A 17,548-nucleotide genomic window follows, 5' to 3' on the forward strand; every position below is an offset into this window, starting at 1 on the left:
AGTGGCAGCAGCATGTGTACATATAGTCCTGTGAGCAAACACAAGTTAAAAATATCAAAAAATTGATTTGTTTAAAAACATTTAATTTGATAAATTATACAACATTTACAGAAATAGAACAAAAAGTAAGTTGCTAAAGTGCTTTATATTAGAAGTGGTTAATTTAGAAGGAAAGTAATAAAAACGAAAAGGTAATGGTTATTGTCTTTACACCTCATTGTGGCCCTGCAGACGCAGGACACAGCGCCCTCTACAGGCTCAGGCCGTCAACAGCGGGAGGAGTGGTCACACGGGCCGCTTTATAAAACCGCCTCGACCTCAGTGAGGAAAACACTCCAGTGAAGACACACATCAGCTGACTCTGGCTAGAGTAGGACCAAGACTCACCGAGCTCATCCGTGTCACCTCACCTCAGTCCCGGAGCTTAGCGAGCGGACACTCCGCTGTTGTTGACGTCGCCAGGAAAAAGAAGAAGGAAAAAAAACAGGAGGGGGAGACGCTGTTACTGCTGCTGCTGCTGCTGCTGGATCCTCACTGCAACGCATTTGATCTGCGCAGCGACAAAGAGACAGAAGACAGACATCACCACACCAGTGTTTACCAAAAATGCCGTTTTCAGTGAACGGCGTTCTGTGCACGCTGGCGCTGCTGCTCCTGTGGAGGGCGGAGGAGCTGGCGGAGGCTTGCAGCTGCGCTCCGGTGCATCCGCAACAGGCGTTCTGCAACGCCGATGTAGGTGAGTACAGCACCGAGGACTGAGTGACTGACTGACTGCTGCTGTTGCTGCTGCTGCTGTTGTTGTTGTTGTTGTTGTTGTTGTTGTTGTTTACTTGGCCCGTGATGTTGCGCCAGCCTCCAGCACTGATGACTGAGTCACAGTGATGTGTGCTGCAGCTGAATGGGCAGTAAGAAGCTGCTGGAAAACCTCAAGGTGGAGGCTGTTGCTCCACAAGGCCATGGCCCATACAGTTTACATATATTACATTTCAGTCTACACACAACATTATTATTATTTTCACTATTATTGTTATTTTATTTCTCACTTGTCATCTATGTCAGGGACCCATTGGGTGAAAATGGAAAACTTTGAATGGACAAACACATGGTCATTTTGATGTACAGTGTCCATAATCCTCACTGTAACATAACATGGTGTTAATATGACACATGTATGGTCATTATCTCCTCCTGATTCCTCTGTGACATCACAGTTATGGGCCTTTTTTGAAATCCACAGTAAGGAAACTACGCTGTTGCATGTCATGCCAGGGTGTAAGTGCACTGTGTAATATTCAGGATGGAAGGAAGGAAGGAGTCTGCCACCATCATTGTCTATATAACGCTTCAGCAGAGTGTGTGTTTACCAGGCTTCACCCTCCTCAGCAGCAGCAGCGGCGGTAGCAGCAGCAGCAGCAGTAGCAGTGTCTCCTGGCTTTTGCAGGGCAACGTGGCACAAGACAGGAAAAGAGACAAGGAGGGAAAGAGCAGAGAGGAGGACAAGGGATGGAGAGAGTGAAGAGAAATTTTACTTAGGGGAGGGGAAGGGGATTTGAATCTCAACCACAGAATATGTCACATCTAGAGCTTTCCTTCTCTCTCTCTCTCCCTCTCTCTCTTTTTTTTTTTTATTAATTTCCATTCCTGCCCTGCTTCTTCCTGTGAGGGTGGTGCTGGGAGGAATTGCAGGAATGCTGCTGGGATTTTCCCAACTTTACTCCGGTGTAACACAGGGACACACACTTTCACAGACAACATGCACGCCCCACTGCCATGCATGGTAGACTCTCTCTCTCTCCCATTTCTCTCTCTCTCTCTCTCTCTCTCTCTCCCTCTCTCTCTCTCTCTCACACTCTCACACACACACACACACACACACACACACACACAGTGACATCTGGCTGTCAGTTCAGGGCGTTTCAGGGGAGAAACCAATAAAAGTCACGGTCAAAGTTAAAATATGCATGGTATCCTTGAGAATGAGAACGCTGAAGACCACACTCTTCTTCTTCTCTCTGCATCTGTTCTTCCTTCTCTCATGTGCCTCAGTGTCTGCATATGTGCGTGTGTGTGTGTGTGTTTTTGTGGGCAGTGTGTAATGTATTGCAAAATGACAGGTCTATTTTTCAGGTGTGACTCAACCACTCGTTGAGGTTGCAGCTCTCGGTGAGACAGTGTGTCTCACAGTGGAGGTGTATGTGAGGCCTTATCTGCATGGAAACAGAAATTTCCCACAGAGGAGGATTTTTTTTTTTTGGTTTTTCGGTCTTTAAAAAGTTTCCGTAAACATTGTTTCAAGAAACATCTCAAACCCCCACCACCACCAAAAGCGGGAAAAACGTGCACGCAGTGAACAAACCTTTTCTAAAAAATAAAGCTTTATTGAAATAAGTATACATTACAATGGATACGATCACTAAAAACCAAGTTAGGGTGACTAAAGAAATGGATAAAAGTTGTCATAAAGCTAATAGACAACAGTCTCCGCAGTGTATTGGTTGTATACATGAAAACATAAGGATGGCGTTTTGAAATTGGACACAAAGCCAATACGATTAAAACAACGTAAGCAGATTCTCCCAAACTTGTTTTTGTGTGTAAGTTTCTTCCTCTTCCAATAAGTTGCGACAGGCTGCACACTAAGAGGTGCAATCAACTTCTTTCTTCTTTAGAGCACACCCCCAAGTTGACCTTCAATTATACGTCAACACATTTCTTCACCACATTTCAAAGTTCCTGTTCTTGTTCTTCTTCCAATCTTCCTCTACCTCAATGCCCCCGCCCCGACAGAGAGACCTGCAGGCTGACCTGATTTTTTTTACTGTGTGCTCATGTTGTTTTTTAAAGGGTGCGTGATTTAAAAAAAAAAAAAAGGCTTTGTCAGCAGTTCTCGCAGAGGGGAGGTGGGGGTAGTGATGCACATCAAAGGCCGTACAGACCAATAAAAGGCAACAGTGGCTGATGCCATTGTCCGGCGATGATTTCAGGGCGGATCTGAGGGTGAAAACCACAGCTTTGGTGGATCTGAGAAGCCCAATCTTCTCGGAGAAACACCCACTGCAGAGGAAGAGGTGAAGGCAGGGCTGTGGAGAGGACAGGCGGGGATCAAACGAGGTTTGCAGCCTTGAAAAGAGCAGTGCTGGCTGACTGGTGGCCCAGAATGTGCGTGTGGGCAACAACAAAGTGACCTTGTGAAGGGCTCATGTGGCCGACTGTTTGTTTTGGTGAAATAGGAGCCCCCTCTTCATCCACACACACATACTGTACTGTACTGTACTGTACACACAGAAACCAGCAGCATGAGTGTATGTGTGTGTGTCACCTTCTGTTGTTCAGCCTAAATGATGCTCCAGGTCAGACCACAGGCCATAAAAATTGGCAAACGTCATGCACCTACCATACACACGCATGCTCACACACGTAGAGGGACAAACATCTTCTTTTCATATAAATCTGTTGCCCACAAAGGGGAACTTCCCACTCTGACTGTCCTGAGACTGGCTGGTGTGGAAGACCGGTGTCACCGTGCTGTCTGCAGAACAACAGCAGAGGACATACAACAACACATGCACACTGACTGTTTGTCATGCATACATCATGAGAAAACCAAAACCTCCCAAGAGTCTGATGGAAACTCCACTTTCTGATATCAGTGTTTGAGAATAGACACAGCTGAATCATTTTATTTCAGCCCGAATGTGTTTATAGATGCTATGTATAGGAAATTAGCATTGGAAAGCAACACACTCACAGTTTGATTTTAGCTCTAGAGCATTTGCTGAAGAGTTAGTTTCCCAAATGGAACCAAAAAAATACTTGTTACGTAATTTGTGGGTTTGTCAATGTAAGCTGTAGATGAGACGAAGAGGAAGGACAACGCTCACTCACCTTCTAGCGCTTCATCCTCCACATGAGGGTCATGGGTGGTGCTGGCGCCAATCGCAGCTAGGGCGAAAAGTGGGGTCACACCCTGGACAGTTTGCCAGTCCATCATAGGGACACATATAGAGACAAACTACCATTCACTCTCACACTCACACCTATGGTCAATTTGGAGTGTCCAATTTGCCATATTGCATGTTTTTGGACTGTGGGAGGAAACTGGAGAACCCACACACACACACACACACACACACACACACACAGGGAGAACATTTAAAACGTATGAATGTAGAAAGGCCCTTGTTCCAAGCGGGTCACAAACAGAGACAAAAGTGTTAACTACTACACCAACCAAATGGCCGGAAGGGCAACATACTGGCGAAAATAAAAGAAACAAAGAGCATGTGGTTTTCCCCTGAAGAGACAAAACCTTGCGACAAAATATGGGCATCCCATAAATTCCGGCTCGCAGAAGCTCAATGCAATCCATCATGTCTCCATTGTCATGTTCACTTACTTTAACTCACGTTGTGCGTTGAGCAATGCCAGTCATTGATGACGTACAACGGTCGAACTTTGGTTTCTGCTTAACTGCTGTGAACAACACTTACGGCGCTTTTCCACTATACAGTTCCAGCACGGCTCGGCTCAGTTCCGTTGCTTTTCCATTAGCGATAGAACCTGGTACCTGCTGCTTTTTTGATTCGTCAGCGAGTGTCGTTACTGGAAGAGTCATGAGCGTTACGTCTGGCACTTGAAACAGAAGAGTCTGGTGTATTTAGCTGCCGTCCATCGCGAGCCGAATCACAACCCGTTCCGTCGTATTTCTGTTAGTGACTGTGTCAGATGGAGTGATTCGGTGAACAAATCTTTTTAATTAACTGATTTGAACCATTCAGTACACCAAAAAGAACTGCTTTGCTCGCCACTAGTTTGTGTGTTTGTGTGTTTGTGTCGCGTGTATAAAGCGACGTGATGGCAGTTTCATGCAGCCGTGCTACGACGACCACATGCACGTTGAGGAAGAACTCTGGAGTAATGGAAAACGACGTGTCTGCGACCTAAAGCGTGTAGAGCTGGATGTGAGAGCACTACAAGGGGCTGAATATATGAGAAAGGACACATTGGCAAGTAGAACCCCAAATCTTTCAGATGGAGGTCGACACGGCCTCTCCTATTCGTCTTCTGCTGACATGTATCTACAACTTCCCTGAGAGAAAAAGCAGCAACTCCAGTATCCATTATCATCTTGAGCTTTCTTCTTTGCTGCGCAGGTCCTCGTACGGAGGTCATGAGTAGTGTTTGAGGGCGAGTCGCCCCCTCTGTCCAAATGGCGGCTTGAGCAGAAGAAAGCCCACATGCGCCTGGAGCTGAGCAAACCACACTAGGAAAGTCGGGGATGATTTGGTGGTCATTGGAGTAAGAAAAAAAGAAATGAGTAGTCATGCGGTGGACTGCATGGGGTGGGGGTGGGGGGTATGTAGGATGTGGTGTGTGTGTGTGTGTGTGTGTGTGTTCATATGGGGTTTGCATGGAAAACATTGCGTAGTGCAGCTGATGCGCATGTATAAGTCATTAAGCGCCGTCCTGGTCGGAATGTTGGTCACTCTGCGGTTTGTGGAGGGGGCTCCTGTCCTGACTGCTGATTGTCTGCTGGTGATCGTACGACTTGAGGATCACTCTGCAGTGAAACCGGGCCGCCTGCAGCCTCCGGGGTAGCTGTGCTACTAAAGCCCCACACACCCTATGTAGTTTGCAGCCTCCGCAACAAGCTGTTGTTAAGACTGCGCAGGGTCAGTCACAGCCGGCCTCATTGCAGGGCACTGACAAGTAAACATTTCTACAACGGCAAACGTAGACTGACAATCTGCCTTAATAGTAATGCATCGTGAATAACGGTAATTTCCCCCCTTCACTATTGTGCCCTGCTGCTGATTCTTGGCTCATTAGTTTGTGGCTCAGAATGAGGCCAGGAAATGAGAGTGGAAAAACTGAGAGGAATGCAGGAGAGAGTGCCAGCCAGGTATACTGCTGCATGTGTGTGTGTGTGTGTGTTTGTGTGTGTACTCTGGCTGCTGCTGTGTATTTGCATAAGCATCTGAGTGGAACCTAAAATGCAGAGGTTTGCTTGTGTGCAGCTGACATTGGTTTCTCTTCTGAGTCAGAGTTCAGAAAAAAAAGGACCTGGACGTCTTAAGAGTTTTTCTCTCGAAATTCAACAGCCGTCTTATCGAATCTTTATCTCATCCTGTTTATATATATAATCTGTCTGTGCAGACTCCCTTTATGGAAAATGGGTTTATACATCCAGAGAAACAAAGCCTCAAAGGCCCAAACCTCAGATTTATGTCTGTAAAAGTTCTTGGTCATCCAGGTCATAGTTATCTGCAGTAGTCAGCTGTCAGCAATTGGACTTTGAAAACCTCAGATTTATCCATTGAAAATAAATCAAGCTGTTTTGTAGGGTGTTTGAAAAGAGTCTGATGGATACGCTTTACCTTTTTTTCCTGATGATTTGAGTGTTTAAGAATAGAAACAGCTGGATGATGTTAGCTCTGCCAGAGTGGATTTAAAAGGTGTGAGTTTTTGCATGTTGTTTTGTAGCTGACGTTAGCATTACACCATGTTTACTGATAAATCCCGCAGAATCCTTTCAAGTTTGCCTTCAAACTTAACAGCATAGCAGTTTCACTCAGTTGTTTACGTGCGTAAACAGTAACAGTAAAAGGTAAAAGTGGACCTTGAGTGAGAAGATTCAAGCACAGTCTCCTCCTCTCAGATTATCATGGAATATATGGTGGAAAACACCAGTGTCCACATTTTATTTTTGCTGTTTTGACCTCTGCCCATTCCCAAAATAATAATCTGGCTCTTAAATGATTAACTGCTAAGGAAAATCTGATGAACTAAACCCAGAGTCTATGTGCACCATGCTTCTAGAGTTTGAGCAAGTAATCAGTCAATTACACAAAATCAAACAAATATTCAATACTATATACATCTTAAAACCCACTTTTACTCTTTGGCTTTCAACCCAGTATGAAACATTGGTTTTTATCTTTTATAGTTTTATTTTATGACTTTCATTTGTGTTTTTTCTTTTTAGTTAATACTTTCTACAGTATTTTATTGTTTGTTGTCTAGGCCTATGATGTCATTTCTTATATTTTATTTATCATATTTATCTCTGTTGTACAGCACTTTGTTTCAGCTGTTGTTTTTTTTAAAGTGCTCTATAAATAAAGTTGGATTGGATTGGATTGTACATATATATATGTATACACACACACATTGTGTATTACAACCACACCTATAGTCAATCAATGAACATGATTGTTAGTTGCAGCTTCATTGATCAGGTAAATAATTTATTTATCAAACATACATTTTGATCTTGCACTTGTTTTGGATATATATATATATATATATATTATAGTTTATTCTCGAGAAATGGGTGGGTTTTGGACAAGGGGGATAGAATGTTAAAGGTAAAAAGAGACTAGAAATGTTGTTAACTCTGGGAGCCATGAACTCCCATATTTGTGTCTGCTCCAAGCCATAAAGCCCAAGGGTGTAAGAGCAACAGCAGTGGTGTGTGTGTGTATCTGCGTATCCTCTGTTCCTGCTTATTTTATGTTTTTTTTTTTTTGCTCATATTTTCCATTCTGAATAAATGACATAAGCATAGCTGAAGCTTGATGTAGTCAGTCAGGTCATTAAAACACACCACACACACACACACACACACACACACATACATGCTGGTTCTGCATTCTTTGTGCGGACACTGCTGGACATAATGCATTCCCTAACCCCTAACCCTATCCTTAACCATCACAACTAAATGCCTAACCCTAATTCTAACCCAAACCCTAAAACCAGATCTTAATCCTCAAAAAATCCTGTTTAAATCGAGTGCACCAGCCAAAATGTCCTCACAAAGACAGGTTTGCTTGACAGTTGGTCCAGGCAGCCTACTAAAGACATGTACACACACAGCTATTCGTCTTAGGACGCTGCATTGATCCCATTCATTTGGACATTAAGTGGTTACCATAACTTTAACCTCACCACATGAGGCTACGTCATGAGGATCAGGTTTTGGCTCCCATGACGATTACTGATCCTACGAATACAAGTACACACACAGACAGGTATATACTTCCGGCAAAATGTAATTTTTATTCTTTTATTCTGGTGTGTTGACAGTTTCCTGGTTGCTTATGGAAGCAGGAACGTTTGTGTTATAATCCGAGGTGCAGTGTAAACCTGCAGTTAGGTTGTCAGTGCTGTGTGTGTTTACGTGTTGTGTGTGCACATGCTTTGGCTACTGTCTGATGTGACTACTCTGTTAGCCAGGGCGGTGGTGGATAAGAATCTGAGGCCTGGCCGATGATTCATTAGTGGTGGAATCACATTATGATGGTGTCGCAGTTGATTTGTGATGATTTGTCTGTAAGCAGCATAAATCTAAAAACTAAAGGACATACTTTGATAATCTGATTCTATTTTTTCTCTGTACTTTTCCTAGACCACAACAGACTCACTGTGATTAATTGTCTTGTTTTGTACAACCAAACATCTAAAACATCTCATACCCAGCTCAAAAATAAATAAATAAAGGAATACATAATTAACACAATCTTTTATTTTCTGAATCCAGACCTCAACAGGTTCCTGGTTTTTAATTGCATTATGTATTTATATCTGTTGAGGTTTAGTTTTTAAGTGGGATGTGGAGAAACTGTCACATTTAAAGTTGTCAAACCATCAAATATTTGGCCTTTAGATTTCCCTTAAACTGCAGTCACGACTAACTTCAGTTCATTAATTAAATAGTTCATTGATTTACACAGAATCCATCTGCATATATGTTCAGAATAGAAGGTCACATCTTCTTTTCTTTGTCTCTAACCATTTTAAAGTCAAGATTTTTTGATTTTAAGGTTTGGGTTGGACAAAAAAAGAATTGGATTGGCATTTGTTGTTGCCTATATTTGTTATCTGCTTACTGAGTTTACATTTAGAGCTGCAGTGGTTAGTCATTAGAGATTTTGCTTCAGACTTTTAAATCTAAAGATGTCTCCCTTTTCTCAGTTTTGAATTTATTGTGAATTTAATATTTTTGTGTCTTTGATTGCTGATCTTAAAAAAATGCTTGGATATGTAGTAATTTCCCGGACTAACTAAGAAAATAATCCGCTGACTGATTGAGAGTTATTGCAGCAGAGATGTGACGCTGTGTTGTTCTTTTCCATGACAGTGATTCGAGCAAAGGTGGTGGGGGAGAGAGAAGTGGACACAGGGAACGATATCTATGGAAACCCCATCAAGAGGATCCAGTATGAGGTCAAACAGATTAAGGTGTGTATCATGATGTAGTTGTCTGAAGAGTTTTATGCTCAGCTCTAGCCTCCTTCTTTCTGATCTTTGAACTCTTCCCTACATTGTCTTATTCCAGATGTTCAAGGGTCCAGACCAGGACATCGAGACTGTCTTCACAGCTCCTGTGTCTGCTGTCTGTGGCGTCACCCTGGATGCCACTGGCAAGAAGGAGTACCTGATCTCAGGTCTGTATCACTGTCATTGTGCACCAAATTAGCAGGTGTGACACTTACCTGTAGTAGGAAGACTGTTAATCTAAACTGCCTATTTTTATGGCCGGACATGTAAAATAACTTGTGGAAGCAAATGGCACAAGCACACTGAAAATCATGATTTCTGTCTCACGTCAACATACAAACAGAAAAGACAGACACACTGATAAGAAATCCTCAGGTTTTCACGTACAGACAGATAATCTCATATTGGCCTGTGGATGTAAACATCCAGGCAGACAAACATGAAGATGGATAGACATTTTATGTGCTGCAGGAGTTACTGTTTATGTTATTATGGGTAATAACACGCTCCCGACTGAACTGTGGAGACTGGGAGTGACCTTGTCTGTCGTCTCGGGCTCTCTGTAGATGTGAATGTACACCCTGCTTGTTCTCCCAGCTCAAGGTGAGATGCTGGTGAAATGAAAATAAAACATTTCTCTCTCAACAGTCTGGAATGTAATCTCAAACACGGGCTGTGTTATTTTTTTTATTTCTGCAAAGCCATAAACTTTCACACCAGTGTTTAATTATTTTAACTTGGACACATAAAGACGCATAGATAAGTTATTCATAAATATAGATTAAGTTTCGACTGGTTTGGTTCTGGTCTGGCTGCTGTATGAACATGGTGCCGGAAGATAGTGGCCTCCGTAAAGCAAGGCCCTTGCATATAAAAGGCTTTTTCAAAGGCTATGACAACCAAATGAAAGTGATTATGCACTTAAAACACACACTTATTGGTGGTACTAAATGTTACACACTGGACCTTTTTAAAGCAAACATTCAGAATTAGATATGAAGCTGCGGCTAGCTTAGCTTGGCTTGGGTTTGGCTCACACGATCAGATTTAAATGGATCGCGTGCCCTTTGTTGAACTTTCCATCAGAGAGTGAATGAGTTTATGAACTATTCCTTTTGTGTGTGTGTGTGTTTGCATGCTAAATCTGAGCGGTGTTGTGAGTGAAGTCAGCAGCAGCAGACATACAGACAGAGTACAGGGAGAAGAGGAGACACAGAGGATCATGATGTCATGTGTGCTCTGGTTTCCCCATCGCAGACAGAGATGCTCCCGCAAACACTCACCCCTAATTACATATAGTTGTAAGGAGAGGAACTGCTGAAGCCAGCATTTCCTTTCCTCCCTCTGACTCCGTGTTTTTATTTTCCCAAAAAGTAGGACTTGAGCAGGGGGAAAGAAAGTGCAGTTTCTGCTGACTGGGGCTTCTGTTTTACAATGATTCACCCTCACACTTGGCCGAGTGTCGGTGAACTGTGTCACTCGGTGCTATGTGCGAGGACACACTGCACAGCAAAGACTTCAACAAGTCGAGAGCTGCTCTTGCGGACAGATTGTGCCGAAGCGAAGAGGACGCAGCCTCAGCAGATATTGTAAACTCGACGTGAACTGTCTTGTTGTTTTGTCTGGCGCAGCTCGTGCTCGAGACGCGCACGGCAGCATTTCACAAGGACATGTGTCCCGTGTTGAAGCCTGCAGGCCTGAGAAGTAACAATCAGATAGATAGATAGATAGATAGATAGATAGATAGATAGATAGATAGATAGATAGATAGATAGATAGATAGATAGATACTTTATTCATCTCACAGAGAAATTCACATTCAATCAGTTTTACCCAGAAATCTGACAGTGTGTGTCCTTTTTGAGCAATTACCATTACCGGTTTTTCTTTACAGGCAAGGCCGAGGCCAGTGGGAGCATGCATGTGACCCTGTGTGATTATATCATGCTCTGGGACTCCTTGAGCGCGACCCAGAAGAAGAGCCTTAGCCAGCGCTACCAGATGGGCTGTGAATGCAAGGTAAGGAAGGCAGCGGGAGGCGGCGGCGGCCTGTGTTGCATGGTTTGACTGCAAGAGTTGCATAAAAAAGAGGGGGAGAAAAAAAGAGAGGGCTGCAGTTATTTCCCTCCTGCCGCTTGAAACCAGACATAACAGATTAAACAAGACGAGACATGAGCCAGAACAACAGCTAGAACAACAAACAATCTTTTTATATACGTGCACCTCCTAAACTGTTTCTCATTGCAGTGCAGTCAGGAAGCCACTGAAGCATCCAATAAGCACTAAAGAAAACATTGTTTTTATGCTGTTGCTGTTGTACAGAATAGACAAATAAAACATAATGTATTGTTTAAAGATAAAGCAAGTTCTGTGTCTCTAAACACTTTTTTAGGGCTGGTTGATATGGACAAAAACATGGTCATGATAGAACGCCTTTGGGTCGTTGTTGACATATAATTAAAGATTAAGTTTTGATGTTAAAACTCTTTGTTTACACAATGCATAAACATTACCTAAACAAACCAAGTTGAAAGAAAGAAATCCAGTGTTTCTAATCCACACAAATGTCATGACAAAAGCAACCAGTCATTTTGTCCGGACTGAGCTGATAAAAACAAACGACAGACTCAAGTTTCATTGAGCTTTAAAAATGCCAATAGGAGGATTTTGTTACCAGTTTAGCTCAGTGCTAGGCTAAACTACTTCCTCTTGACACAGATATGAGCGTGTCACCAATCCTCACATCTAACTTTTGGCAAGAATGTGAATCTACAAATGTATTTTTAAAAAAGGTCTATTCCTTTAAATCATAATCTTGTCAGTTATATATAGTTCATGATTCATACTATAGACAGTAACATAAAATGAAAAATGTGTTTTTCAAGTGTCTCTTCCTGTTTTTCCTCAAAAAAACTCAAAAGAATTGATTTCTTGTGTCCACACTAAATACCTAAGTTTTGTACTGACACATAAAAGTAGCATAGAGTATAATGATATGGTTTAGAGCAACCTTTGGTATGAAAAGAGCCATTTTTGCCCATTTGACCCATAAAATGAAGATAATAACCTGTATAAAGCCTTTAATACATACAGTATATACTAAAGGAATGAAATTTAAGAACTACAAAAGAAAAACTGTTTATGTGTATTTCATTGCTGCTTATACCCAACCTCTTATAAAGTGGAGAAAAAAAATCAAAAGAATTATATAGACCTTCCATTGTTTGTGGCAAATGAATGAAATAATAATATTTGAATTGCTTCCTATATTTCACACACAACTCTGTCAAGGCTTTTTAATATTGCATTTGATGTAGACATTGAATGTGACGCACAGCGTATTAAAACACTACCTTGATGTCTATAAGAGGTGTTCAATTTTCAAAGTTACAAGGAGCCGCTGCAGAGGGGCCGAAGAGCCGCATGTGGCTCTAGAGCCACAGGTTGCAGACCCCTGGTTTAGAGTTACATCCCTGATTAGGTTACACACACACACACACACACACACACACACACACACACAGATTATGGGGAGATTGATCAGTGTGTTTCTGCAGATTGTGCGCTGCCCCTCTCTGCCCTGTGAGATCTCAGCACCCGAGGAGTGTCTGTGGACGGACCTGATGATCGAGAAGCAGGTGCACGGACGCCAGGCCAACCACTACGCCTGCGTGAAGAGGGCGGACGGCTCCTGCTCCTGGTACCGTGGTGTTGCACTGCCTAAGAAGGAGTTCCTGGACACCGAGGACCCTTAAAGTCGCTCGGCACGTCTGACTGCCCACTGCACAGCCTGACGAAAATAAATGTAAACAATTCCATTGAAATGAAATGTAACGGCATCAGGCAAAAGTGATTTTTGATATCGAAGGAAAGTTAATGTGACTTAAATATCTGCTGCTCTGAAAACAATCTTTAGCCTCTCGAGGTCGAGGTTGTTCTCAGACACAGCGACTATGTTGAAACAAATTTAAGAAAAGGAAAAAAAAGAAGCATCATGAGACATAGACTGGTCAAGTGATGATGTAACTTCCTCCTGAGGCTGGCGTCAGGAGGATATAAATTCTCGTTGAGACAGAGCACTTCCTGCCCGGCAAAGCTCTTAAACAGCTCTGCTCTCAGACTCCAAAATCAATCCCTATCTACGGATGATCATCCGTTACCCATCGTGTTTCTACTTTTATTACCTCATTCTCCATTTTATTCCAAAGCCAAAATTCCAAGTTGCCTTTTTTTGACACGATTGTCTCCCTTTCTCCGAACACTTTTAAGTTACTGCTTCTCTCATCTTTTCTGCTGGGAACTGTTTGGCCACCAGTGACACCGGGCGCCGCGCAGCATGTTTGATCGATCCATTTTTTCTTTCTTCCTTCACAATTCATCTCGCATGACTGATTTTTTTTTTCTTTTGACGTGTTTTTCTTGTAGTGAATTTTAACAGCAGCCTGCGACTGTCGCAGGCCTCACTGGACCAGTCTATGCTGTGTGAAGATGAACGCTCCAAATTTAAACCTGCCTGTGAGGTTAAAAAACAAAAAAACAACAACAACAAAAAGAAAAAGACTTCACTGCCCCACAGTTCAACCAGAAAACGCCCAAATTCCTCTCCTCCTCCTTTCTTCTTCTTCGTCACATCTACACCTCTCTCCCTTGTTGTCTACACTAAGTAGCTGTACAGTACCTATGCATATACTTTTGTTGTTACTTGATAATAATTATTATTATTTACTGCGTTAGAACTAGATTTGCACTTTTTTGAGGATGAGTTCCAGTAAAGACAAGAGCCTAAACACTCTGATGTGACAGTATTATCTTTTGCCCAGACGGACAGACAGACTGACAGATCCACCTCAGGTGCAGATTTAGCCTATTGTTTTTTTTTTGTTTTTTTTTTTTAAATGCTTTTTCGGTGATCCATATTCAGACTCACACAATCTTATTCTTGCTGCCTTTGGCAAACACCGGTGAAACAGTACTTGCAGTGAAAGAGTTGGAAAAACGGAAGAGTGGCGAACGAGAGGTGCGGATGTATGAGGGATCTTTGATGTGCGAAGGAGAAACAAGAAGAGGTTTTCTTTTTGGGAAGTTATTTCAGTGTCTTTGTGTTTTCTGTCAATTGCAGTCTCACGGTTTGCCGATATATTCCCCACAGACATTTCATCTCACCACTAGTAACGTCTTTCCCCGCTTACTGTCCGCTTTGACTCGTCTTCTCTGCTCCTCGCAGTTAATAATAAAAGCTTTATCGCCGTCCTAGAACAAGCAAGTTACTCAATCAAAGTTTACAGTGCAGTTTTATACACCTCAAGCTACATTAACAAAAAAAAAAGTATATATATAATGGAGTATTAGAGGCATAATTTAAAAGTAAACTCTTTCCATTTTCCATTACTTTGTATTTTTTTCAGTGTTATTATTATACCTTGTCATCATTTTTTTGTGTGTTTTTGCTGTCTGTGTCTACGATGTCTGTAGCTGTAGTGTTGGGTTTGAGAAGGTCCTCTTGCGCTGGGATAACGTGAGAGTGAGAGAGAGAGAGAGTGTAATCCTTTTTTGGAGACAAATGAGACATGGGTACCTTGTGTGAATAGAGGACTGTGCATGTGTTTGATGCTTTGTGTAAGTCCGGGCGGAGGACAAAAAAAAAAAAAAGTAATTCAGTATTATCAAATAAAAACCACACATTTGAAAGAACAAACAATGTCTGTGTAAGTCATTTTGACCTTTTTTTTTTTTTAGAGTTTGATGAAGCAATTCCAGCTTTGGTTTTGGTCTTTTTCCCTCTTTAAATTCAACATCATGTTCTATGAACCTGACAAATGAACCACAAGTATGAAGGAGGTCAACTTTTGGTTTTTACGTTGCCCTATGGATGAACGGTACCAACCCTGATGCTCCTGACAAAAAGTGATCAGCTTCTACTAAGTCCACTGAGGCAGTCACGTTAGTATCACAACTGCTACTCAAGACACAATGAATTGTGAAATAAAACACTTTAGCTGAGCTATGAAAAGGAAGTAACACAATAATAGACCAAGGTAGTGGATTAACCTACTCCTGTATAGGATCATCTCATCAGCCACAACATTTTTACTTGGTCATTGGTACTACACAATAAATATGAACTCACATTTCAATATTTCAGAAGCTCTCTGAACAAGCTATGGGTTTACCTCAGTCTACCTCAACAATAAAGCAATCACTTGTTTCATCAATGCCTGTGATGTTCTTAAATACATAATTTAATGTAAATGTTTATATTTTCTATCTTTATTTTACTTTATTAATATTATTATTATTTACAGTATATTTTAAATGTATTTTTTACTTTCATTCAAGTTCTTATACCTTTTATAATTTGATTTGATTTGGATTCTGATGTACAAATATCACAGTTTCTTATGTAATAGGTCATTTATTTCTGCTTTGAAAGTGTGAACCATTTGAATAGTTAGTACTTTGGAGAATTAAATGTCCCCGACTCTTCACCTTTGACCCTCATATCACCTCTGTAATATTATAAAGCAGCCAGGTGTGGCCATTATTTGGCCGCTGCTAATTCACCTAAGTCTTCCGATGTGAGAGCAGAGCACAGATTGGTTGTGAAGTTGGTAGAAAGGAGACAAAAACGCTCCTAAATGGATGTGGTGACCGACTCAGCTAGGAAAATATTTGAGAAATGTGCAGGCTGATCCCAGAGCAGGCGGTTTTGTCATCTCTGTTCTTTCTCGTCTCAAAAATGTCAAGGCGGAATCGCAATGATGAGCCACTGTCAGTTTGAGGATGTCAGTTTAATTTGGGCGGACAGATGCAGGAAGTCCACCCCTGTTGGGAAACTCTCGTTTAACTTCTCGTTGGTTGAGAAACCACTTGGGTAAGTCTTCAGTAGATTGTGACTTCTGCAACTTCTTTCGGAAAGTTTTGATTTCCTAAGACAGACGGGAAGAAACACAACATGTCACAAGTAATGACTTTGGTTTAAGTATTTAATGATTTAAAAGATACAATAACATTTTATTACTTTTTTGTTGGAAATATATGAGAGGAGAAAGTGACAGAGAGAGAGAGAATTATTATGGTTTCCTATAATATATAATATATAAAATATGATGAGGAGGCCCTCTCATTAAACTGCTAACAAACAATAAAGATACAGTTCATACAGCAGAACACATTTTCTCTGTATTATCACGTGATTGTATGTCTCATACAGTAATGCAGCAGATAAACACACCACTGTCCTTTGTAGTTGTGGTGCCACCTAGTGGCCAACAGAGGACATAGCAGTCAAAAGACTTGGGCTCATGTAACGTCTTCATAGGAAGTTATGGTTGTTGTGCTTATGTGGAGCAGTGTGTCACAAAATAACTAATAGCGATAGTGATAAAATTATGTACATTTCAAGAAATGACCAACCACCTTTGTCAAAAGACAGTGAAAAGCATAAAAACAGTAATACGTTCCAGTTTGTTTTCAAATGTGGGCACAGTTTTGACAGATTTAACCGACTTTGAACCAAAAATGTCATTAGTTTCGCAGTTTTTTTTCACATTTATCACAACAAAATGCAGAATAATACATGTGTATTTGTTTGATTGCTGTTTAATATCATGAGCAGAGAGAGGAAAAAAGGGGGAGAGATGAAAACACCGAGATGAAGTGTGGCAGAAAGAGTTCAAGAGGAGATGAGGTCAAGGGCAACAGAAGGAGGTCGACTCTCCAGAGAGAGAGAGAGAGAGAGAAAAGAACGTGAAAAGGAAATTTAATGAGTGACAGAAAAAGATAGAAAAGCAGCCACATTCTCAGGAAGTCTCCAACCAAGAGAGACAATCTATGAAAACAGAGAGGTCATCATCTCTCTGTTTTCATAGATTGTCTCTTTTAGTGTTTTTAACATTAAGGAAAACAAACAACTCATAACTACATTCGTATAATCTCCATAAAATAAAACCGATAGTTTGATGTCCTGCAGTCTAAAATACAATATAAAAAAGACTTCAAGGCAGCTGAGTTATTCTTCTTTTTCTGTGTGTTTTTTTTGTATGGAAAGTGCTTTATAAATAAAGTCTGATTGATTGCATACAATAATAATGCTATACTTTGTCAGAAATGCTATATAAAATACGTTTGCTTTTATTTTATAGGAAAAAGACAAATCTCTATAACCCTTGTATAACACAACAGGAAATATTCCACAATGGCTTTTATAATAACTTTTTTATTTTAATCTATCAGATTACAATATATTCCAGCTTCCACCATGCAGACA

At 41.3% G+C, this 17,548-nt stretch overlaps 1 protein-coding gene across 1 annotated transcript; it reads left to right on the forward strand.

Annotated features, from left to right (window-relative positions):
• Nucleotides 1-319: 319 nt before the first annotated feature.
• On the forward strand, nt 320-14,473 carry timp2a (TIMP metallopeptidase inhibitor 2a). Its single transcript, XM_058620441.1, has 5 exons — nt 320-736; nt 9,143-9,243; nt 9,341-9,449; nt 11,177-11,301; nt 12,840-14,473. The coding sequence occupies exons 1-5, from the start codon at nt 607-609 to the stop codon at nt 13,035-13,037; spliced, it is 663 nt and encodes a 220-aa protein (XP_058476424.1). The 5' UTR covers nt 320-606; the 3' UTR covers nt 13,038-14,473.
• Nucleotides 14,474-17,548: the final 3,075 nt, after the last annotated feature.

Source organism: Solea solea, chromosome 21 (assembly GCF_958295425.1).
Source record: "Solea solea chromosome 21, fSolSol10.1, whole genome shotgun sequence".
Lineage (NCBI taxonomy): Eukaryota > Metazoa > Chordata > Actinopteri > Pleuronectiformes > Soleidae > Solea > Solea solea.